This window comes from Caretta caretta, chromosome 13 (assembly GCF_965140235.1).
Source record: "Caretta caretta isolate rCarCar2 chromosome 13, rCarCar1.hap1, whole genome shotgun sequence".
Lineage (NCBI taxonomy): Eukaryota > Metazoa > Chordata > Testudines > Cheloniidae > Caretta > Caretta caretta.
Window position 1 is genome coordinate 41,728,540 of NC_134218.1, and position 26,175 is coordinate 41,754,714.

General features: G+C 50.5%; 1 protein-coding gene and 1 pseudogene across 1 annotated transcript; both read right to left on the reverse strand.

The window, feature by feature from the left end:
• Positions 1-11,915: 11,915 nt before the first annotated feature.
• Positions 11,916-13,073, reverse strand: LOC125628994 (olfactory receptor 6E1-like). The gene has a single exon (XM_048834278.2). It carries the CDS (start codon positions 13,064-13,066, stop codon positions 12,125-12,127), a length of 942 nt encoding a protein of 313 aa, XP_048690235.2. The 5' UTR covers positions 13,067-13,073; the 3' UTR covers positions 11,916-12,124.
• Positions 13,074-14,867: 1,794 nt separating this feature from the next.
• LOC125629031 (olfactory receptor 6J1-like) lies at positions 14,868-25,767 on the reverse strand (annotated as a pseudogene).
• Positions 25,768-26,175: the final 408 nt, after the last annotated feature.

Genomic DNA, 26,175 nt, shown 5'->3' on the forward strand with positions numbered 1-26,175 from the left:
TGTATCTTTGTTAATCTCGCAGCACACTTCGTAGCCACGTGGGAGGCTAGGAAAAGTGACAGTCACAAACATAGACGTAGAAGTCTGTTGTGAAAAGTGATATTAACAAAGATGCAAGCCCCAGGATTCACTCGTCCCTGGATGGGGGCAGGGGGCTAAAAGGGGAGGCAGCAGGGGCCAGAGGCGATGGCAGGATGGATACAGGGACGGGAGAGGCACCGGGGGCCTGGGCTAATAGTGGAGGATGGATGCAAGGCTGGGGGAGGCAGCAGCTGTCTGGGGGATGGATACGGGGCCGGGGCAATGGGGGGGATGGATGCAAGGCTGGGGGAGGCAGCAGCTGTCTGGGGGATGGATACGGGGCCGGGGCAATGGGGGGGATGGATACGGGGCTGGGGCAATGGGGGGATGGATGCAAGGCTGGGGGAGGCAGCAGCTGTCTGGGGGATGGATACGGGGCCGGGGCAATGGGGGGGATGGATACGGGGCTGGGGCAATGGGGGGATGGATGCAAGGCCAAGGGAGGCAGCAGCTGTCTGGGGGATGGATACGGGGCCGGGGCAATGGGGGGGATGGATGCAAGGCTGGGGGAGGCAGCAGCTGTCTGGGGGATGGATACGGGGCCGGGGCAATGGGGGGGATGGATACGGGCCTGAGGTAATAGTGGGGGATGGATGCAAGGCTGGGGGAGGCAGCAGCTGTCTGGGGGATGGATACGGGGCCGGGGCAATGGGGGGGATAGATACGGGGCTGGGGCAATGGGGGGATGGATGCAAGGCCAAGGGAGGCAGCAGCTGTCTGGGGGATGGATACGGGGCCGGGGCAATGGGGGGGATGGATGCAAGGCTGGGGGAGGCAGCAGGGGCCACAGGCAATGGGGGGGATGGATGCTGGGCCGAGGGAGGCACCGGGGGCCTGGGACAATGGGTGGGGGCGATGGGGGTGGGTGATGAGCCCCACTGTTGCGTGGCCAGAGCCAGGGGCTGGTGCCTGCGGCCAGGGCCGGGGCCCAGTGCCCATTTCCAGAACCCCAGCTGGGGACAGGGACTGCGTGGCCGGAGCCAGGGATCGGAGCCCGAGGCCAGGCAGACGAAGCTGTGGGGCAGCGCCCAGGGCTAGTGCCTCCCGCCGCACGGCCGGAGCCCGGAGCTGGGTGCCGGAGCCCAGGGGTGCGTGTCTGGGCCAGCCCTCGCTGTTGCATGGCCAGGACCAGGGATTGGCACCCAGGGCCAGCTCCAGCCACCGTGTGGCCAGCACCTGGGAACAGAGCTGTGGGGCGGCACCTGCTGCCACGCAGCTGGGGCAGGGGATCAGCGCCGGGGCTGGGGCCGCGTGGCCGGAGTCCGGGGCCAGCGCCCGCCACCGCACGGCCGGAACTGGGGGCCAGAGGCTGAAGCGCCGTGGCTGGTGCTGGGGGTCAGCAGCTGCGTGGCCGGAGCCTGGGACTGGAGCCGGGGGCCAGCACCTGCTGCCACGCAGCTGGAACCAGGGGGCAGAGGCTGAAGTCCCGCAGCCGGAGGCCGGGGCCGAGGGGGTCAGTACCCCTGCCCCACGGCCGGAGCCCGGGGCTGCACTGCCAGGCTCCTGAAGGCTGCTGGAGCCTGCCGCCCAGTGGGTCAAGAACTCATCTTGTTCCTGCCGCCTTGTGCCCCACGTCTCGCCAGGGGCGGTGCAGGACGGCGCATCCAGGAGCAACAAGGAGGGAGGGGCCAATGCTCCCCCCCATCACCACCCAGGAGTCTGTCATGGTTGCACAAAAAGCCCCTGGTGGCCGCATTTGAGAAATGGTGACCTGGAGCCTGCAGGCAAGATCAAGACTCCTTTACGCTAGGCGCTGCATATATACAGCCATTAAGTGTCCTTCCCTTGAGGAGTTTACAATCTATCCAGACAAGACGGTGAAAAAAGACAGAGAGGGAGGGAGGGAGACGCAGAGAGGATGGTAATGCCGAGCACTCAAAGCGCTTTCCAAAGGAATCCAGTCGCACGATCTACTTTTTTTTAGATTGGGGAAACTGAGGCACGGCAAGGGGAAGTGACTTCTCCCGGTTCACACAACAGGCCTGTGGCTGAGAGCGCCTGCGCTTTGGGCACGAAGACAGGCGGAAAGGGAGAAACGGAAGACAGAAAGTGAGAACTCGCTGGAGTTTCGCCTCTGTTCTGACTCGCTCACAAACCACAGCGGCTGAGCGTCTCCGCCGTGGGCCTCTGCTGCCGCCAAGTGACCGCTGCGTTTCCTCCTTGACGTGTTTGATCCTAAACAGAACAAACTAAGGCCTGAGACTGAGTGTGCGCACACAGAGACACAGACACACACACACAGACACACACACACACACAGACACACACACAGACACAGAGACACACACACACAGACACACACAGACACAGAGACACACACACAGAGACACACACACACACACAGACACACACACAGACAGACAGAGACACAGACACAGACACACACACACAGACACACACAGACAGAGAGACACACACAGACACACACACACAGAGACACACAGAGACAAACACAGAGAGAGAGAGACACACACAGAGAGAGACACACAGAGAGACACACACACACAGACACACACAGACACACACACAGAGAGAGACACACACAGACACAAACACACACACACAGAGACACAGACACAGAGACACACACACACACACAGACACAGACAGAGACACACACACACACAGACAGAGACACACAGAGACACAGACAGACACACAGACACAGACACACACAGAGACACACACACACACACAGACACAGACACAGAGACACACACACAGAGACACACACAGACACACACACACAGACACAGACACACACACACACAGAGACACACACACAGACACACACAGAGACACAGACACAGAGAGACACACACACAGACACACACAGAGACAGAGAGACACACACACACACACAGACACACACACACAGAGGCACAGACACACAGAGACACACACAGACACAGACACAGACACACACAGAGACACACAGAGACACACACACACAGAGACACACACAGACACAGAGACACACACACAGAGACACACACAGAGACACACAGACACACACAGACACACACACACACAGACAGAGACACAGACACACACACAGAGACACACACACAGAGACACAGACACACACACACAGAGAGACACACACAGACACAAACACACAGAGACACAGAGACACAGACACAGAGAGACACACACACAGACACACAGAGACACACACACACACACAGAGACACAGAGACACACACAGAGAGACACACACACAGAGAGACACAGAGACACACACACACACAGGGTGGGGGAGGGAGCTGGGGCAGGGATTGGGGTGCAGGAGGGGTGTGGGGTGCAGGATCTGGGAGGGGGTTGGGTGGGCGAGGGAGCTGGGGCAGGGATTGGGGTGCAGGAGGGGGGTGGGGTGCAGGATCTGGGAGGGGGCTGGGGAGGGGAGGGAGCTGGGGCAGGGATTGGGGTGCAGGAGGGGTGCGGGGTGCAGGATCTGGGAGGGGGCTGGGGAGGGGAGGGGAGGGAGCTGGGGCAGGGATTGGGGTGCAGGATCTGGGAGGGGGTTGGGTGGGGAGGGAGCTGGGGCAGGGATTGGGGTGCAGGAGGGGTGCGGGGTGCAGGATCTGGGAGGGTTTCGGGTTGGGGAGGGAGCTGGGGCAGAAGGTTGGGCTGCAGGAGGGGGGCGGGGTGCAGGATCTGGGAGGGGGTTGGGTGGGGGAGGGACCTGGGGCGGGGATTGGGGTGCAGGAGGGGTGCGGGGTGCAGGATCTGGGAGGGGGTTGGGTGGGGGAGAGAGCTGGGGCAGGGATTGGGGTGCAGGACGGGTGCAGGGAGCAGGATCTGGGAGGGGGCTGGGTAGGGGAGGGAGCTGGGGCAGGGATTGGGGTGCAGGAGTGGTGCGGGGTGCAGGATCTGGGAGGGAGTTGGGTGGGGGAGGGAGCTTGGGCAGGGATTGGGGTGCAGGAGGGGGGCGGGGTGCAGGATCTGGGAGGGGGCTGGGGAGGGGAGGGAGCTGGGGCAGGGATTGGGGTGCAGGAGGGGGGCGGGGTGTAGGATCTGGGAGGGGGCTGGGGTGGGGAGGGAGCTGGGGCAGGGATTGGGGTGCAGGAGGGGTCGAGGTGCAGGATCTGGGAGGGGGCTGGGTAGGGGAGGGAGCTGGGGCAGGGATTGGGGTGCAGGAAGGGGTGCAGGGTGCAGGATCTGGGAGGGGGTTGGGTGGGGAGGGAGCTGGGGCAGGGATTGGCGTGCAGGAGGGGTGCGGGGTGCAGGATCTGGGAGGGGGTTGGGAGGGGAGGGAGCTGGGGCAGGGATTGGGGTGCAGGAGGGGTGCAGGGTGCAGGATCTGGGAGGGGGTTGGGTGGGGAGGGAGCTGGGGCAGAGATTGGGGTGCAGGAGGGGGGCGGGGTGCAGGATCTGGGAGGGGGCTGGGTAGGGGAGGGAGCTGGGGCAGGGATTGGGGTGCAGGAGGGGTGCGGGGTGCAGGATCTGGGAGGGAGTTGGGTGGGGGAGGGAGCTGGGGCAGGGATTGGGGTGCAGGAGGGGGGCGGGGTGCAGGATCTGGGAGGGGGATGGGTAGGGGAGGGAGCTGGGGCAGGGATTGGGGTGCAGGAGGGGTGTGGGGTGCAGGATCTGGGAGGGGGCTGGGTAGGGGAGGGAGCCAGGGCAGGGATTGGGGTGCAGTATCTGGGAGGGGGTTGGGTGGGGGAGGGAGGGAGCTGGGGCAGGGATTGGGGTGCAGGAGGGGTGCGGGGTGCAGGATCTGGGAGGGGGTTGGGTGGGGGAGGGAGCTGGGGCAGGGATTGGGGTGCAGGAGGGGGGCGGGGTGCAGGATCTGGGAGGGGGTTGGGTGGGGGAGAGAGCTGGGGCAGGGATTGGGGTGCAGGAGGGGTGCGGGGAGCAGGATCTGGGAGGGGGCTGGGTAGGGGAGGGAGCTGGGGCAGGGATTGGGGTGCAGGAGTGGTGCGGGGTGCAGGATCTGGGAGGGGGTTGGGTGGGGAGGGAGCTGGAGCAGGGATTGGGGTGCAGGAGGGGGGCGGGGTGCAGGATCTGAGAGGGGGCTGGGGCGGGGAGGGAGCTGGGGCAGGGATTGGGGTGCAGGAGGGGGGCGGGGTGCAGGATCTGAGAGGGGGCTGGGGAGGGGAGGGAGCTGGGGCAGGGATTGGGGTGTAGGAGGGGAGTGGGGTGCAGGATCTGGGAGGGGGTTGGGTGGGGAGGGAGCTGGGGCAGGGATTGGGGTGCAGGAGGGGGGCGGGGTGCAGGATCTGGGAGGGGGCTGGGGAGGGGAGGGAGCTGGGGCAGGGATTGGGGTGCAGGAGGGGGGCGTGGTGCAGGATCTGGGAGGGGGCTGGGGAGGGGAGGGAGCTGGGGCAGGGATTGGGGTGCTGGAGGGGGGCGGGGTGCAGGATCTGGGAGGGGGCTGGGGAGGGGAGGGAGCTGGGGCAGGGATTGTGGTGCAGGAGGGGGGCGGGGTGCAGGATCTGGGAGGGGGCTGGGGAGGGGAGGGAGCTGGGGCAGGGATTGGGGTGCAGGAGGGGGGCGGGGTGCAGGCTCCGTCCGGGCATCTCTTATCTCGGGTGGCTCCTGGAAGTGGCGGCATGTCCGGCAGCAGCGCTAGGCTCAGGGGCAGCTAAGCGGCTCGGCGCTCTGCCCCTGCCTGCAGGCACCGCCCCCACAGCTCCTATTGGCTGCGGTTCCCCATTTCTGTCCAACGGGAACTGCGGAGTCGGCGCTCGGGACGGGGGCAGCCAGGAGCTGCTGCCGGACAAGCTGCTGCTTCCGGGAGCCGTGCACAGCCAGGGCAGGCAGGGAGCCGGCCTGAGCCCCACTATGCTGCCGGACTTTTAGCGGCCTAAAGTCTCCTGGATTGGCTTCAGTAGCCTCCGGGAGATTGAGCCCGACGCTGGGAGACTCCCTGCCCAACCGGGCCGTTGACAACCCTAGATGGAGGGTATAATACCATCTAAAGGCTGGAAGTTGAAACTAGACAAAGGTTTGTGTGGTTCCAGTCTGAATTTAAGGGAAAGTAATTCGCCAGTGGAACAATTCCCAAGGGTCGTGGTGGATTCCCCATCACTGAGTTTTTAAATATCAAGACTGGATGTGTTTCTAAGAAATCTGCTCTAGGAATTTTGGGGCAGTTACTGAAAATTAGCGCGGGGCCAGTACCTGCGGAATGGACCCCTCTTCTCCGAGGAGCTGTCAGTGACTAGCTGGGTCCGGTTACCCTGGTCTGATCTCTGCTCCTGGGGCCCAGGAAAGAGAGACCGGGACAGAAAGAGAAAAAGGCAACCATAAGTGAGAACGGTCGGCGGTGTTTCGGTTTCAAATGTCGGTTTCTTTTCACCTTACCAAATACTGCTGCTGGGGTCTGCTGCCCTCTACTGCCCGTTTAAAAGTGTAGCCCTTAAAACCCAGAGGATCATACCCAGGGTTTTAAGGCCGGAAGGGACCGTTGGATCATCTAGTCCGACTTCCTGTTTGGCACAGGCCAAAGAATGATGGTCAGTCACCCTTATCCGGAGCCCAAGAACTTTTGTTGGACTAAAGTCTCTCCTCCAGAAAGGGATCCAGTCCCCCCTGAGAGCCGCGGGAGATGGAGGCTCCACCATTTCCTTTGGGAGTCCGCCCAAGAGGCGAGTCTCCCTCAGTCTCAGAGCAGAAGGAGGCACAGGCCATGGCTCCTGCAGAGCAAGCTCATGGGATTCACCACTGGCTCCTTGCCGTCTTCATTTCCCCCCCGTCCCCCCACCGCCTGCAGCTTCCACAATCCCCAACTCAGCTCCTCCCTTATACTAGGTTGTCTGTCCGCCCCCTCTGCAGCCATAGCAGCCTCCATGGGTTCCCCATTCCCACCTCCGCCATATGCCAGGGCTCTGTGTCCCTCACACTGGCCTTCCCCCCCCTGTTGTTTAAAATTAGAACCAGGCACGTTGTAAAACTCATACTGCCCAAAACAATGCTGATCTGACTGTCTGTCACTAACTGGATGGATCCAAAACATAGGGTTAACATCTCTGCTTCTCTGTCGCTGGGAAAGAGACAGAGCCCAGCGGGCCAGGAGCCAGACCTGTTCGCCTTTCTCTGGTGTCTTGGAAGTCTCTTTCCTCTCTCATTGCAACTTGCAGGCGCTGCTCCTCATTCCTTGGTCTCTGCTGCCATCTAGCGCCCACTACATGCTCCTAATTTACATTGTGAATCGTTTTTTCTTTTCTGACACCCAGTATGTATCAAGAGCTTTTCACTCTCCCTTCGCACCAACAAGAAATCAGAGATGAACTCATCACATAACAGGTCTTGTGTGATCCAGTGCTTAGAAACCAGGGTGACTGAGGTTTACTTATCAACCTAGACAGCAGCTCATAAATGCCTTAGACTGATTAGATGAAAAAGAACAGGAGGACTTGTGGCACCTTAGAGACTAACCAACTCTAATCGGATGCATTTCCACTGAATGCATTTCCACTGGATGCACCCGATGAAGTGAGCTGTAGCTCACGAAAGCTTATGCTCAGATACATTGGTTAGTCTCTAAGGTGCCACAAGTACTCCTTTTCTTTTTGCGGATAGAGACTAACACGGCTGCTACTCTGAAACTGATTAGACTGGATCTCAAATGTTCAGACTCCAGCTGACGACTCTAGTCATGCTCCTATACCGATTACATCACCATCCTATCCGAGGGCAGATGCTCTAAGAGTTAGGCACCTAAATACATTTGAGTATCTGGGCTTCAGAACCTTCCAGCAGCCTATTAGGCAAAATAACGAGATTAATAAATGAATAGACTTTAAGGCCAGAAGAGAACATCATGATAAACGAGTCCACTGTTTTTCAGGTTAACAACCTCTTATTCAAAGTACAATACAAATCACAACCCCCTTTCTACTCTTCCTTTCATAGTAAATGTAAGTGTGTAAGTAATAACAATGGTAAGCCTAGATAATGTTTTCCCAGGTGTTTTTTTGAAAGGCTGACACAGATACTTGACCTTGAAGGATAACTGTGTGTGGGGAGTGGGAATTGACAGTATCTTGCACCCCCCGTTCCTGATTACCTTTTGTGCCACCTCTGGGGGAGGGAGGGGAGACTTACTGGTTGAAAAATGCTCCTCTAGCCTAAAACTAGATTACAAAACGAATCATAGAATCATAGAATATCAAGATTGGAAGGGACCTCAAGAGGTCATCTAGTCCAACCCCCTCCTCAAAGCAGGACCAATCCCCAACTCAATCATCCCAGCCAGGGCTTTGTCAAGCCTGACTTTAAAAACCTTAAAGGAAGAAGATTCCACCACCTCCCTAGGTAACACATTCCAGTGTTTCACCACCCTCCTAGTAAAAAAGTTTTTCCCAATATCCAACCTAAACCTCCCGCACTGCAACTTGAGACCATTACTCCTTGTTCTGTCACCTGCCTCCACTGAGAACAGCTGAGCTCCATCCTCTTTGTAACCCCCCATCAGGTAGTTGAAGGCTGCTCTCAAATCCTCCCTCACTCTTCTCTTCTGCAGACTAAATAAGCCCAGTTCCCTCAGCCTCTCCTCATAAGTCATGTGCCCCAGCCCCCTAATCATTTTTGTTGGATTCTTTCCAATTTGTCCAGATCCTTTCTTTAGTAGGGGCCCAAAACTGGACACAATACTCCAGATGTGGCCTCACCAGTGCTGAATAGAGGGGAACGATCACGTCCCTCGATCTGCTGGCAATGCTCCTACTAATGCAGCCCAATATGCTGTTAGCCTTCTTGGCAACAAGGGCACACTGCTGACTTCTATCCAGCTTCTCATCCACTGTAATCCCCAGGTCCTTTTCTACAGAACTGCCGCTTAGCCAGTCGGTCCCCAGCCTGTAGCAGTGCATGGGATTCTTCCGTCCTAAGTGTAGGACTCTGCACTTGTCCTTGTTGAAACTCATCAGATTTCTTTTGGCCCAACCTTCTAATTTGTCTAGGTCACTCTGGACCCTATCCCAACCCTCCATCATATCTACCTCTCCCCCCAGCTTAGTGTCATCTGTAAACTTGCTGAGGGTGCAATCCATCCCATCATCCAGATCATTAATAAAGATGTTGAACAAAACCGGCCCCAGGACTGAACCCACTTGATACTGGCTGCCAACTAGACATCGAGCCATTGATCACTACCCATTGAGCCCAACAATCTTTCTATCTGCCAGCTTTCTATCCACCTTATAGTCCATTTATCCAATCCATACTTTTTTAACTTGCTGGCAAGAATACTGTGGGAGACCGTATCAAAAGTTTTGCTAAAGTCAAGATATATTTCGTCCACCGCTTTCCCCATATCCACAGAGCCAGTTATCTCATCATAGAAGGCAATCAGGTTGGTCAGGCATGACTTGTCCTTGGTGAATCCATGTTAACTGTTCCTGATCACCTTCCTCTCCTCCAAGTGCTTCAAAATGGTTTCCCTGAGGACCTGCTCCATGATTTTTCCAGGGACTGAGGTGAGGCTGACTGGTCTGTAATTCCCCAGGTTCTCCTTCTTCCCTTTTATAAAGATGGGCACTATATTTGCCTTTTTCCAATTGTCCTGGACCTCCCCTGATCACCACAAATTTTCAAAGAGAATGGCCAATGGCTCTGCAATCACATCAGCCAACTCCCCCAGCCCCCTCGGATTCATTAGATCTGGACCCATAGACTTGTGCATGTCCAGCTTTTCTAAATAGTCGTTAACCTGTTCTTTCACCACTGAGGGCTGCTCAACTCCTTCCCATACTGTGTTGCCCAGAACAGCAGTGTGGGAGCTGACCTTGTCTGTGAAGACCGAAGCAAAAAAAAGCATTGAGTACTTCAGCTTTTTCTACATTGTCTGTCACTAGATTGCCTTCCCCATTCAGTAAGGGGCCCACATTTTCATGGAGGATAGGTCCATCAATAGCTTTTACCAGGCTGGGCAGGGATGGCGTCCCTAGCCTCTGTTTGCCAGAAGCTGGGAATTAGCGACAGGGGATGGATCACTAGATGATTACCGGTTCTGTTCATTCCCTCTGGGGCACATGGCTCTGGCCACTGTCAGAAGACAGGATACTGGGCTAGATGGACCTTTGTCTGACCCAGTAGGGCCATTCTTATGTTTCCCTAACCTTTCTCTTGTTGCTAACAGCTGTAGAAACCCTTCTTGGTATCCTTCACATCCCTTGCTAGCTGCAACCTCAGTTGTGTTTTGGCCTTCCCGATTACACCCCTGCATGCTTGAGCAATATTTTCATACTCTTCCCTAGTCATCTGTACAAGTTTCCACTTCTTGTAAGCTTCCTTTTTGTGTTTAAGCTGACTGAAGATTTCACTGTTAAACCAAGCTGGTCGTCTGCCATATTTGCTATTCTTCCTTCACATTGGTATGGTTTGATCCTGCAACTTCAATAAGGATTCTTTAAAATACAGCCAGCTCTCCTGGACTCCTTTCCCCTTCATGTTATTCTCCCAGGGGATCCTGCCCATCAGTTCCCTGAGGGAGTCAAAGTCTGCTTTTCTGAAGTCCAGGGTCCGTATTCTGCTGCTTTCCTTTCTTCCTTTTGTCAGGATCCTGAACTCAACCATCTCATGGTCACTGCCACCCAGGTTGCCACCCACTTCCACTTCCTCTACCAATTCTTCCTAGTTTGGGAGCGGCAGGTCAAGAGAAGCATGGCCCCTAGTTGGTTCCTCCAGTAGTTGCACCAAGAAGTTGTCCCCAGCACTCTCCAAAAACATCCTGGATTGTCTGTGCACCGCTGTACTGCTCTCCCAGCAAATGTCAGGGTGATTGAAGTCTCCCATGAGAACCAGGGCCTGTGTTCTGGAAACTTCAGTTAATTGTCCAAAGAAAGCCTCGTCTACCTCATCCTCCCGGTGCGGTGGTCTGCAGCATATGCCCACCGCGACATCACCCTTGTTGCTCTCGCTTCTAAACTTAACCCAAAGACTCTCAACAGGCTTTTCTGAAGTTTCATACTGGAGCTCTGAGCAGTCATACTGCTCCCTTACATACAATGCAACTCCCCCACCTTTTCTGCCCGGCCTGTCCTTCCTGAACAGTTTATATCCATCCATGATGGTACTCCAGTATTCCAATCACATCGTAGTTCTTTGACTGTGCCAGGACTTCCAGTTCTTCCTGCTTGTTATCTAGGCTTCTTAACATAAGAATGGCCATACTGTCTACTGTCCAGCCCAGTATCCTGTCTACCGACAGTGGCCAATGCCAGGTGCCCCAGAGGGAGTGAACCTAACAGGTAATGATCAAGTGATCTCTCTCCTGCCATCCATCTCCACCCTCTGACAAACAGAGGCTAGGGACACCATTCCTTACCCATCCTGGCTAATAGCCATTAATGGACTTAACCTCCATGAATTTATCCAATTCTCTTTTAAACCCTGTTATATGGGCCCTTTATTTAATTTATGGATAAATTTATCCAATTCTCTTTTAAACCCTGTTCTTGCATTTGTGTACAGGCACCTGAGATAACTAGCCGATTTCCCTGCAAAGTGCAAAATTCAGAAAATTTTACTTCACCAAAATTTTACTTCATGTTGAACATTTTATGTCAACAAAATTCAGAACATTTTATTTCAATTTTTTGAAAAGAAATGTTTTCCTTTTTTATTTTTAAATGATATTTTATCTCAAAATTTAGCTAGACATTAAATATATATCCTATAGATCCAAGCAAACTGAATTTTCTTTTCTTTTTTTTTTTTTTTCATTTTAGTGAGAATGACTCAAAAAATTTTATTTTGGGAAAAAGCTACCAAGGAAATGTTGGATTTCTCCAACTCTTGAAGTCTTCCAATCAAGACTGGATGCCTTTCTGGAAGACACGCTTTCAACAGACAGGTGTTACTAGGTTCAAAGCAGAACTAACTGGGTGGAAGACTAAGGCCTTTTTTACCAGGAGATCAGAATTCACCTTACAGACCTTACAGGTCTGGCCTTACAATCTATGAAGATAGGGATGAATTTCTCTCTCCATGTCTCTGTACTGCTCCTGACCCACCAAGACCAGTGGGATGCCTGGCATGAAGTCATTGACCAGCCAAGTTCACATCCATCCTGTGTCTTTGTGGTTTGGCATTTTCATGAGAATCTCAGACACTTAGAAATTCTGCCACAGGCATCCTTCAGGGCCTCTTTCATTTGTTCATTGCGGAGAGCGTAGATGTAGGGGTTAAAGAGAGGGACCACCACACAGTACAGCAAGGACACAACTTTGTCAAAGTCCTGCACACCCCGCTGTCCTGGCTGGAGGTACCTGAAGATGGAGCTACTGTACAATATCACAACAACCAGGAGGTGAGCGGAGCAGGTGGAAAAGGCCTTTTTCCTTCCTGTGGTGGACGGGATGCGCATGATAGTGGAGATAATGCAGCCATAGGAAACTATAGTGATTGTTAAAGTACCAAGTAAGATAACTGTTGCTGAAAAAAATATCATGACCTCAAGATGCCCCGTGTCCACGCAGGAGAGTTGGAGCAACACGGCTGTGTCACAGTAGAAGTGGTTTATGACATTGGGGCCACAGAACGGTAACAGCACAACCATAAATGTTGGGGGAACCATTATAAGAAAACTCATCACGCAGCAGCTCAGCACTAGCTGGAAGCAGACCCTGCCATTCATGATGGTGCCGTAACGCAAGGGATGGCAGATAGCCATGTAGCGGTCAAAGGACATGACAGCCTCATGGCAAAACATAGAGGCACCCAGGAAGAAGACCAATAACAACTGAAGGAAACAACCAGGGAGGGAAATAGATTTTCTCACTGTCAAGAGGCTGTAGAGGAACCTGGGCATGATGACAGAGGTGAAGCAGATTTCTAAGACAGCGAAGTTCCTGAGGAAGAAATACATGGGCGTCTGAAGGCGATGGTCCACCTGGTAGAGGGTGACAATAATGATGTTTCCCATTACGGTCAACAGGAAGACATCTAATAGAACCACAGACAGGATGATGTTTACATGGTGGTTGTTGGACAGTCCCAGGATGATGAATTCCACCACTGTGGTCTGGTTCTTCATTCTTGGTTCATCTTTAAAAAAAATTAAAAACATGTCAAAAACAGAGCCGATTGGACAAGAGGGACAGAATGCTGAGAGGAAAAATCTGTAAAGAAATAGAACTAATCTCGTCAATGGGAATTGGGTGCCTATCAGGCACAGGCTCAATGAAACAATCCTAATGGAGTAACTAAAAACAATTACTGCTAGTTGGAGAGAGAGCGAGAGCTGGAGAGCAAGGGAGAATGAAAATTATTTCTTCTAAACATTCATAAGTTTTACTTCAATTTTTCATACATGAAAAAGGCCAGAAGGAACCAATGTGAACATCTGTTCTGACCTCCTGTATAGAAGAGAGCGAGAAACTTCCCTGAATTAGCTACTGTCAGAACTAGAGTGTTGCTTTTTAAAGAAAAAAATCCAAGCGTTCTTTTAAAATTGCCAGTGCTGGAAAATCCACCACACGGCGGGGAAAGTTCTTCCAATGATTAAATACCCTCACTGTGAAAGTTTTGTTTGTTTGTTTGTTTTCTTCCAGGTCATTGATACAAATATTAAAAGGTACAGGGCCAAGAATCAAACCCTGTGGGACCGCACTAAAAACACCCACGCTCAGTGATGATTGTCCATATATAATTCCAGTTTGAGACTGTTCAGTACCCACCTTTTAGTCCATTTAATCTGTGGGCCACAGTAATTGTGTATCATTCTAGTTTCTTAATCACAATGTCAAAAATGAAATCAAAAATAGTCCCTGTCTTTAAAAAGGGCAAACAAAGAGGAGCTGTGGAATTATAGACCAGTCAGCCTACCTTCTATACCTAGAAAGATACTGCAACAAATGATTCGATAATCAAGTTGTGAGCATCTAGAGGATATTAGGGTGTTCAATCATAGCTAACAAATTTCTCAAGAACAAATTATGCTAAATCAAACTAATTTCCTTCTTTTGTATGGTTACTGGTCTGGTGGAGAGTCGGGAAGCTGTAGATGTGATGTATCTTGATTTTAGTAAGGCTTCTGACACATAAGAACGGCCAGACTGGGTCAGACCAAAGGTCCATCCAGCCCAGCGTCCCGTCTCCCGACAGCGGCCAGTGCCAGGGGCCCCAGAGGGAAGGAACAGAACAGGACAATTTTCGAGAGACACCTCCCCCATTGCCCACTCTTGCACATGCCATTCTCATAAGCAAAAGAGGGAAACGTGGTTCAGGTGAAACGACTGTGAGGTGGGTGCAAAATTGGTTGAAAGGCTAAACTCACAAAGTAGGCAGCAGGCTTCAGCGTCAAAGTGGGGGAAAGTATTTAGTCAGGTCCCATAATCCTCTGTCCTGGGTCCAGTACAATGCAATATTCTCATTAATGGCAGGAATAACAGAGTGGAGAGTCTGTTTAGCAAATCTGCAGATGAAACCTACCTGGGAGAGATTCCTGGCACTTGGGAGAACAGGGTTAGAAATCAAAACAACCTTGACAAATTGGAGAATTGGTTTGAAATCAACAAGATGGACTTCAATCAAAACAGGTGCAAAATTCTACACTTAGGAAGAAAAATATCAAAACCCATCTGCCAAATGGGGATGAACTGGCTAAGAGGTAGTCCTGCTGAAAAGGATCTGGGTGGTATAGTGGATCACAAATGGGATATGAGTCTGCAAGGTGATGCAGTTGCAGAAAAGGCTCATATCAGTCTGGGGTGTATTAACAGGAGGGTCGCATGTGAGCTACGGGAGGTAATTGTCCTGCTTGACTCTGCCCTGGTGGCATTTCAGCAGCAGTACTGTCTCCTGTTCTGGATTCCACACTCTGAAAACAATGGGAACTAATTGGAGAGGATCTAGAAGAGTGACACAAAAAGGATAAAAGGCCTTTTTAACATGAGAAAAGAGGACAGGCATCAATTGTTCTCCCTAGCCACTGAATGCAGGAGAAGGAGTAATGGGCTGCATCTGCAAAAAGGGTGATTTAGGTTCACTGTTAGGGAAAACTTTCTAACTACAAGAATAGCTAACTACAGGAATACATTACTGCAGGAGGTTGTGGAATCTCCATCATTGGAGGTTTCTAATGCCAGGTTAGACAAACACCTGTCAGGCACGGCCTAGGCTTACTTAGTCCTGGTTAAGGAAAAGTTATCATATGTGCATATGTGACTCCATTTTGGTTTGGGGCCCACCATTGTCGAAAAGCAAACACATCATGCACCAGGAGGAGTGTTCCTTAGATACTGTATTCCTGTCAAACTCCACCCCCCTCCCCTTGTTTCCAGCCTGTCTCGACTCCTGGTTTCTGTTCTTGGTCTGTTCCTAACTCCCTGCCTCCTGGCCTTGATGCGAGCCTGCCATCCCAATAAGAAAGGCTACTCGTGCATTGCTTTAGGGCCATGTTGTGTAGTTGAAGTAATGGTTTAGCACGGGGGGATGCCCTTAACAGGGATAGGTGGTAGATAAGGGACTATTAGCTAAGGTTTCGGATGCACGAGGGCAACATGCTTTGCTAAAAGGTCTATAATCTCTGTATAACCTGCATTTGGGATCCCCTCCTGATTAGCAGGGGGGCACCACGCTCCAGCGTAATAAACTTAGTATCTTTGGGAACCTGCCGTTGTGGACTTTGTTCATGTGCCTCAGCCTAGACTCGAACTGTGTGTGACTTATCGGGTATAATTCGCAGCAGTTTGTGTGCGTGACCTGTGAGGTATAATTCGCCGCAGTTCGTGTGCGTGACCTGTGAGGTATAATTCGTAACAGTCCTGCTTCAGCTCTGGGGATGGACTAGATGAGCGCTCAAGGTCCCTTCCAACCCTATATTTCTGAGAGTCTGTCTCATTTGTTCCACCTCAAATGCTTTACAGAAGGCTAAGCAGAGGACATCAAGATTATTACCTTTATCAGCCACACTTGTGATGTCAACAACAAAAAAGATATCAGGTTAATTTGACAGGATCTATTTGTCATAAGCCCATGCTGATTGGAATTAATTCTTTGCCTCTCATCTACTTCTACACGGATCGAGTCCCATATTAGGTGCCCCATGATTTGCCCAGCATCTATCTCAGGCTCACAGGAGTTTAATTACCTGGCTCATCTCGGTTACCCCTTCTTTTCCACCAAACAGATGTGTGACGAGGGCGCTTGGGAATTCAGGCTGCCAGCACGGACTTGGATGTGAATTCCTTCTTGCCCACCCCACTCTGAAATCAGACATTACCGCCAACAGTGATGAAGAAGTATGTTAAGAGCATCTTTCTGCTAAAGGGACAGGTGGCAAGATAGACAGCTATTCCGGCACTAAAAAGAACTTTCTTGGTACGGATAATCCCATAGAAGTGAATGGGAGACACTCATTGTTCTCTCCGAGCTATTGTTTCCAGCCTGTCTGCAGATTCAGGTAGACATTACAAATTAGTTTGGTAATTCCTTAGAAGCTCCTGGCTTCATTCCCCTCCACCACAGACACCCAACACCTCCCCTTGCATTGACTAGACATGTCGTTTGAATGGCTAAATTTTATAGCCGTTGGATCACCCAGCTTAGACCTTCAGGGTCTGGTCCAAACTTCCCCAAAGTCAGTAGAGAGCTTCCCGTAGGCTCCAGCGTGGTTTGGAGTCAGGCTGCGAAGCTGCCCCTGCAGAGGAACTTCCAGAGTTGGAGACATGGAGAGCGAGGACACAAATATTCACCCGGGGGAGGGCTTCTGTGCGCATCGCAAACACCTGCAGAAGCTCCCTGGCGTTTCTCAAACAGGGTCCCGGGTGCGTCTCTCCAAACCCTCCCTCTCTCAATAGCGCGGCTTTTTCAACAGTATTTCTCCAGCAGTTTGAGGGAGCTTATTCCTCCGAGGTGCCCATTTGGCAATAAGCCATGCCAGCTATGAGCTTGGGTTTGTGGATTTATTTTACAACGGGTTTTGGGCTCCCGGATACCCCTTGACCAAGACAACGAAAGAAATCTAGAATTTCCCGAATTAAACACATCCCTGGATGGGGATTCCCAGAATAATGGCCGTGGCAGTGTGTCTGCTAAGGTGAAAGCAAACCTCAGAGACTCAGAGCCTGTAAATAAATTGGTTAGTCTCTAAGGTGCCACAAGTACTCCTTTTCTTTTTGTAAAAATCTCCTAACCCTTTGTCCGCCCTCAGCTCCAGCCTAGGACCCACCCGCGCCACGCTCCCCGTGAGACGCTCCAGAATGGCAGCGGGATCCTCACCAGCGTTTCCACCTCATGCCACAGAAGAAAGCAGTGCGACCACCCAGCGAGCTCTTCACTTCCAAATCCCACCCCCGCCGCCATACGCTGGGCCCTCGCCCTCACACCCTGTGCTGAGGGAGACCTTAGAAAGACCCCGAACAAGAACCAAAATGATCCCACTAATCCTGAAGCTGCTGAGTTGAGATTCTCCACTTTCGGGCTGTCCATTTATGGCGCTCTGCGTAGGAGAGATACAGGGGTACACGTGGGTGACCACTGCCCGCGGCGCATCCCCGCCCTTCCCAGTTCCCACCTGCGCTGGTTGGAGCCTCTGGGGTTCTCGTCTGTGGTTCCTGGCTGGGACCCCTGAGACCCATTAGACAAAGGGCTTCGCCGACAACACTCTGAGAAATCCCTTCGGAAGGGTTTTGTGTTGTTTCCCTTTTCCCCAGGGAGAGTCCAAAGGGCTGGGTCACCGTTTCCATCTCCTGTGTTTTCGTGGCAAGATGCAGAAAGGTCGGGCAGCGCTAGGAGTGAGCTCCTGCGGTGAGAATACGACTCCGGAAATCCGTGGCGAATCCCAAGCTCGGCCAGAGACCCTCTCCTCGCCCTTGGCCAAGCCACTTAGGGCCAGATACTTCAAGGTACATAGGCACCTAGTGGGATTTTTAAAAGCATCCAGGCACCTAAATCCAATTGAGATCACTACGTTTTTGGTGCGCAGGGGAAATCCCATTAGGCGCCTAAATACCTTCATTCTGACAGAAGTGGGTTTGGAAACCTCACACTACAGAGATGGATGATTAGCTTTTAGCCCCGTTTCTGAGACGGGGACCTGAGACATGGAGTGGGAAACCTGGGTTTTAGAAAGAACTAAGTCACTCATCACCCACTAAATTTCAGTACGATGTGGGGTTCAAACCAGCTTATCTGAGAGACATGCTAGTTTCTTAACCATAAGAACATCCTTTCTCTGTGTTCATACGGGGGCTATTGCACAGAAAATAACTCCTCAAAGTAATGGTCGGATAATTAAGCACAGATCATCAGCACGGAAATTTTGGATATGTCAAATCCAAGTCTTCAGAATGACCCAACCCCCAGAGGACCAGTTGGCCATGGAATGCAGTTGAAGGTGTCCCAGGAGAATGAAGCATATTTAGAACATCAGGCTTTATTATTCTAACACACCACATCGTACAATGTTCTTTGTATCCTTGCAAAATAACAGGAGTAACCATGTTCCTCACACCCATACCTTGTGATTGAGCCTCATGCAGGAGATTAGCAGTTCATTTCCCTCCTTTCAGTCACTTCTAAAGGGGAAATTTTCTGCATGGGTACAAGGGTGATTCCCCAAAGCATGAAGGGGAGTTATGGCTTCAAGTTTCATTGAAGGTGAATTCCAACTGAACAACAAAAGTGACATCCTGTCCCCACTGATGTCTCTAGAAACATTCCTACTCACTTATGGTTTTGCATTATCTATAACGTGTAGTGTGGCCATCCCAAAGAGTGCCAGTCATAAACCATGATCCCAGTGTGCCAGGCACTGTACAAACATAGACCAAAGCCATGGTCCCAGCCCAAAAGAGGATACATAGTATAACACAAGAGACAACAGGTGAAAAAAGAGGGGAGCATCAGGATCCAATGAGATCATATTGGTCAGTGTGATGGACAGTGCTCTAAGCAAAACAACTGCCTGAGTGTAGTCACATTTGTTTGCTAGGAATCACAGCGAAGGGGAGTTTGATGGAGGTCCGTGAGGTATTTAGCAGATGTTCACCGGATGCTCTTCCCAGTCCTGAGGGGTATCATGGAGGAAAGTCTGAAGGTCCTTCTTTGAAAATTTAAAGGTCAGTGATCTGGGCTGGCATCGTTGGCCAATTGGAGTATGCGGTCAATGTACGAATAGTCTATGAGTGATGACGGGGAGGGTGGGAATAAACCACGGAGGGAATGTCACTGAAGTAAAGTGGCTCATATTTCATGGAATATCAAACCCAGTAGAGGCATAGAAAGGCTGTGGCGAGATTGTCAAAATGACAAGCTGGGTAAGTGACCTTTGAAGCCAGAATGACTTCAGTGGAGTCAGATTGTCCTCTCCCCTCCACTTGCGCCTTTGAATATATCCCTTTGCAAAATCAAAGAGGAAACCAAACATCTCTCCCGAATATTCATCTCTATTCATCAGATTATAAGATCAACATTGACAAGGATTCTCATAATGCCCAGTGGAAATGGATGCTGATCTCATTTTGAGTATCTAAGAGTTACGAGAAATGCAGTGCTACTAATGATAATTTGTAAAGACATGGCATGACAAGTAAATGGTACAAACAAGCAGACTGGTTTTTGAATGTTATAATTCTTGATGTCTGATTTGTGTCCGTTTATTCTTTTACTTAGAGACTGTCCAGTTTGGCAAATGAACATGGCAGAGGGGCATTGCTGGCACATGATGGCATATATCACATTGGTGGATGTGCAGGTGAACGGGCCTCTGATAGTGTGGCTGATGTGATTAGGCCCTATGATGGTGTCCCCTGAATAGATATGTGGACACAGTTGGCAACGGGCTTTGTTGCAAGGATAGGTTCCTGGGTTAGTGGTTCTGTTGTGTGGTTGCTGGTGAGTATTTGCTTCAGGTTGGGGGGCTGTCTATAAGCAAGGACTGGCCTGTCTCCCAAGATCTGTGAGAGTGATGGGTCGTCCTTCAGGGTAGGTTGTAGATCCCTGATGATGCATTGGAGAGGTTTTAGTTGGGGGTTGAAGGTGATGGCTAGTGGCGTTATGTTATTTTCTTTGTTGGGCCTGTAAATGGACACAAATCAGATGTCAAGAATTTATAACATTCAAAAACTAGTCAGAGAACACTTCAATCTCTCTGGTCACTCGATTACAGACCTAGAAGTGGCAATTCTTCAACAAAAAAAACTTCAAAAACACACTCCAATGAGAGACTGCTGAATTGGAGTTAATTTGCAAACTGGACACCATTAAATTAGGCTTGAATAAAGACTGGAAGTGGATGTGTCATTACACAAAGTAAAACTATTTCCCCATGTTTATTTCCCCCTCCTACTGTTCCTCACACATTCTTGTCAACTGCTATAAATGGCTCAGCTTGATTAACACTACAGAAGGTTTTTTTTCTCTCCTGCTGGTAATAGCTCACCTTAAGTGATCACTCTGGTTACAGTGTGTATGGTAACACCCATTGTTTCATGTTCTCTGTGTATATAAAATCTCCCCACTGTATTTTCCACTGCATGCATCCGATGAAGTGAGCTGTAGCTCACAAAAGCTTATGCTCAAATAAATGTGTTAGTCTCTAAGGTGCCACAAGTACTCCTGTTCTTTTTTCAAAAGCTTGTATCTCTCACCAACAGAATTTGGTGCAGTAAAAGACATTACCTCACCCACCTTGTCTCTAATATCCTGGGACCAACACAGCTACAGAATTTAGCAGAGAAAGGCAGAACAAGATCCTTTGGCTGGACATGACAGCCAGACAATCTGAAATTAGAAACAGACTTGTGTGAAATTTTTCAGATGAATAATTTAATTAGTAAAAAATCCAGTTGCAAGGCAAGGAAAAGCATTTGTGATTTCAGTCTGAATAGTTTTGGCCAAAAATTAAAAAGATTGCAAAAAATAATTTGAAAAATTCAAAGTACTTTGTTTCAAGATTTTTGACATATAAGGTTTTCTTTTTTCCTTTTCAAATGATATATTGTCCCAAAATTGAGTATATATGTACTGTGACAGGGCTGGGCCAGATGGCTACAGGAGAGTGATAGAAGGCAGATATATTAGCCCCAGGTTAAGTAGGTCCCTTTTCCCTGGGGAAGGTTCCAGAACAATCAGGAACTTTCTGGAAACAATTAAAGCAGACAGTCTGATCAGAACACCTGCAGCCAATCAAGAAGCTGCTAGAATCAATTAAGGCAGGCTAATCAGGGCACCTGGGTTTTAAAAAGGAGCTCACTTCAGTTTGTGGTGTGCGTGTGAGGAGCTGGGAGCAAGAGGTACTAGGAGCCGAGAGTGAGAACGCGGGCTGTTGGAGGACTGAGGAGTACAAGCATTATCAGACACCAGGAGGAAGGTCCCATGGTGAGGATAAAGAAGGTGTTGGAGGAGGCCATGGGGAAGTAGCCCAGGGAGTTGTAGCTGTCACACAGCTGTTCCAGGAGGCACTCTAGACAGCTGCATGCCACAGGGCCCTGGGCTGGAACCCGGAGTAGAGGGCGGGCCCGGGTTCCCCCCAAACCTCCCAACTCCTGGTCAGACACAGGAGGAGTTGACCTGGCCTGTGGGTTCATGAAAATGGCAAAACTGAGGGCTGCTGTGAATCTCTGAGGTGAGCAAATCCGCCAATAAGCGCAAGACCCACCAAGGTAGAGGAGGAACGTTGTCACAGCTGATATTGTACCGTAGCTCCGTCTTCAGGTACCTCCAACCAGGTCAGTGCGGCAGGTGGGACTTTGACAAAGTTGTGTCGTTTCTTTACGAAGTTGTCACCCAGCTGTTTAATCCCTACATCTATACTCTTAGGAATGAACAAGTCAAACAGGCCCTGAAGGATGCTTGTGACAAGGTGTTTTTTAAGCATCCGCATCAGGCCTGAAAAAAATCAAAATCAAAAGATGCAAGAGTAAAGTGAATATTTTTGGTTTCATTCCAACCTTACCATGGGCTTAGGTGGGTCATGAGTGGTATGGAAGATGCTGCACTTTGGAACCAACGTATCCAGGACAACTTCCTCTGGAAAAGGAAGCCAGTCAATACCTACTATTCTGGTCACTGTATAGACACCCAATCAACAGGAGAATTAAATGGATATTCATAGAGTCTAGTTCTGCTTGCTTTTGGTGAGAGGCATTCCTGGCTTATCACTTCTACTGAGTTGCGAAGAAATGGGCACATCCTGGTCTATTGGTTACCTGGCCTCCACTACCCTACCCTGCTCTGCTTCTTACCACACCTTGTATTGTTGTAGCAATGCTGAAAGACCCCAGTGGAGATCAGCACCCCATTTCACAGGCCTTTGTACCTTACACAAAAGACAATACCAGCCTTGTAGAGTAGATCTTATAAATTGGTAGATGCCTTATGATGTGACATAAGAGAGTCAATCTATTGAATTTATTACAAGGAAGATTGGGAGTTGGCTTGTTCATGATATACAGATACGTTCATGGAGAGAAAATACCAGATGGCAGCGTGCTTTTGAATCTAGTGGAGAAAGGCAGAAGAAGAACCAAGGGCTGGAAGTTGAAGCCAAACAAATGCAAATGAGAATTATGGCCTCTATCTTTAACATTAGAAAAAACTACCAAAAGAAGTGGTGGAGTCTCTCTCTGACTTACTGTTGAACAGTGACTGGATACAGCTCTGAAACTTCGCTCTGCAGAAGAAAAATGCTGCTTTTAACCGTCTTAATGTAAATGAAACAAGCCCAGACACAGTTTCCTTCCCTTGTCAGATCTTTTTAACCCCCCCCCCCTTTTGTAGTAATTTACATTTAAACACAATACTGTACTATATTTGCCTTTTTTCGGAGGGGGGGTGGCTCTGTTGCTGCCTGGTAGCATACTTCCGGTTCCAAACGAGACGTGGGGTTGACCAGTCAGTTCATAGCTCTGGTGTTTGTAGCTCTGAGGTTCTACTGTAGTAGGAAGTTTAAAATCCCTGTAAATAAATGTTCCTAGTATTGAGCCAGGGTATTCTTGTTTCAGAGTAACAGCCGTGTTAGTCTGTATTTGCAAAAAGAAAAGGAGGACTTGTGGCACCTTAGAGACTAATCAATTTATTTGAGCATGAGCTTTCATGAGCTACAGCTCACTTCATCGGATGCATGCTGTGGAAAGTGTAGAAGATCTTTTTATACACACAAAGCATGAAAAAATACCTCCCCCCACCCCACTCTCCTGCTGGCAATAGCTTATCTAAAGTGATCACTCTCCTTACAATGTGTATGATAATCAAGTTGGGCCATTTCCAGCACAAATCCAGGTTTTCTTGTTACCCATGAAAATGTTCAAATCTGCTTTGAATCTTGCTAACTTCGTGACCTGAGGTACATCCTCTGGCAGTTTTGTTTTAGAAAGCTAGTCAGTCTCAATTAAAAGGGTTCAAGTAACGGAGAACCCACCACTTCCCTGTTCAACTTGTTCCAATAGCTTGTTTACCCTGATGGTTAAAAATTTTCACCACATTTCTAATTTGACTTTATCAAGCCTGGATGCACCCCCACCCATTATCAAGCCTCCTTCCCCCATTCCCCTCCCCCCCCCGCCACACACACACATAAGGCCTCAAATTCTGAGGAGATCTTTATTCCCCCATTTCTGTCAAAACTTTTGGTTTATTTGTGGGAAAAGAAAAAAACCTGGAAGTTAAAATGATGTGGGATTTTGCCAAATGAAGAGCAAAGGAGTATTGGAATCAGTTTGAATCCTGAACAGATTTCAGCTTTTCAAAGGGAAAAAACATCCCCAAAATGCTGACAAAATTTGAAATTTCACTCAGTGTTAAGAGTTAGAAGCCCATAGCAATAGCTTGAATTTGTCTAGCTTGTAATTCTAACTGCAGAGCTGATCAGCAAATCATGTTTTCCCCCATGAAATTATTTGACAAAACCTCCCAAAAAATAACCCAACCCTAACTTTCATCAAACATTTTGGGGGATTTTTGGAAAGCCATAAACTGAAAATGTTCTGGGTTTTGTCCAATGAAAATTAATTTGTTATTTATTGTTTGTTTATTAAACTGAAAATGTGAACTTTCAGTGGCTAAAATCCCAAAATGTATTGGGTTTTCATTAAACAACTTACAAAGAACATTTAAAATTTTTCCCATGAAATTTCCATTGAAAGGAAAAATTAATCTCCAAGCATGAATTGTTTAAATTGCCTCCACCCAACAGCACTGGGACCCTAGGAATAGCTTTCTCTTAACATTAGGTTCATCACAGTAACTGCGAAGGTCCGGCTGGGTTAAGAGAAGCAGTCCAAAATTTCCCTTGAAATTTCTCAGAAACAACTGCTCTGCTTTGTTGAAATTCCCCAAACCTTTCAACAACAACCTGCCAACAATGCCTCAGAGACAGTTTCAAGGCTCCCTTGACAGTGTCAGTCCTTACCGTGAAGATAAAGAGGTTCAGAAATGGACACACAATGGCTGACATCACAGCAGGTGCTTTTTGTAAACCCAGGATCTCCTTCTGTGAAGGGGTGACTGTCACGGAGTGTGGGGGAGTCCGGGGCCTGCACCCCTCTTCCTGGGATTCACTGTGACTCTCAGCCAGCCAGTAAAACAGAAGGTTTATTGGACACCAGGAACACAGTCCAAAACAGAGCTTGTGGGTACAACCAGGACCCCTCAGTCAAGTCCTTCTGGGGGAGCAGGGAGCTTAGACCCCAGCCCTGGGGTTCCCTGCGTTCCTCCACCCAGCCCCAAACTGAAACTAACCCTCCTCCCCCCCCCCCCGCAGCAGGCTCCCTTCTGCAGCCTCTGTCCACATTCCCGGGCAGAGGTGTTACCTCCCCCGCCCTGTCCTGGCTCAGGTTACCAGCTCTCAGGTCTCCCATCCCCAGTGAAACTCTCCTGCCACATTCCCAGGTCAACACTCCCCCCTCCCTGCTGCCTCACAGTGACATAGATGAAAATGGCCACGCTGCAGGATATTGAAATGATGGTCAGGTGGGTGGTGCAGGTGATGAAGGCTTTCTTCCAATCCATGGTGCTGGGGATGCGCAGAGTGGCGGGGATGATGTAGGTGTAAGAGACGATCATTAGGATGAAGGAGCCAAGGATGACCACAGACGACAGTATGAAGTCCCTCAGCTCAACCAGTCATGTGTCAGTGCAGGAGAGCTCCACCACGGGGTCAGAATCACAGACAAATGGTCAATGCCATTGGAACGGCAAGAGGGCAACCTGGAGATCATGATGGTTGGGACCCCCCCAGCCAACAGGCCAGCATCACCCGGACACAGACGCGGCCATTCATGAGGAGGGAGTAGCGCAGCAGGTTGCAGATGGCAGCACATCGGTCGTAAGTCATGCAGGTCAAGAGGAAGAACTCCACTGTGCGCAGGAAGGAGAAGAAGTAGCACCGAGCCACGCAGCCGGGGAAGGGCACGGATTTATCCCCTGAAAGGAGGCTGCTGAGCAGCTGCAAGGTGATGACAGAGGTGAAGAGGACGTCCAGCCTGGAGAAGTTGCAGGGGAAGTTGTGCATAGGGGTGAGGAGGGCACAACACCCAGGATCGCCATGTTCCCAGTCAAGGCCAGGAGGTACATGGACAGCAGCACCACGGAGAGCAGTATCTCCACCTCCTGCCCCATCGGGAAACCCAGCTGGGTGAACTCGGTCCATCTCCCCTGCGGCCGTGCTACGGGCTCACCTGTGGGGCGCGAGGAGACAGGGCACTGGAAGGCTACGTCTACACTAGGAGGTAGGACTGCGACTCCCCGGCTCGTGTGCTCATAATCTAGCATGAGGATAAATAGCAAAGCCATTGTCCTAGCCGTGGCATGGCTGAGCCGTATCAGGTGCGTACCCACCACTTGCTGGAGGATTTGAGCTCAGCCCAGCTCAGCCTGTGCTACTGCGGCTAAAGTTCTACTCATACTGACCCAAGCTCAGGGAGAACAAGTGCCATTGTGTTTCCCTGAGCACGGGAATCACACCCCGAGCTTGCAGGACAGACATAGCCTCAGAAAAGCATGGTATTAATGAGACACATATAAGGAGCTGTCTCATACAGCCATGCATGGTGCTACGTATCTAGCTTCCCTCTTCACCATCTATCCTGGTACGTGCCAGTCCCACGTACAGCCTTCCTTTCTCTCCCGTGATCATGTTCCTCTTCTCCATTTAGCCTATTACATGCCTCCTATACGCACCCTTCTCTCTTGGATCCATAC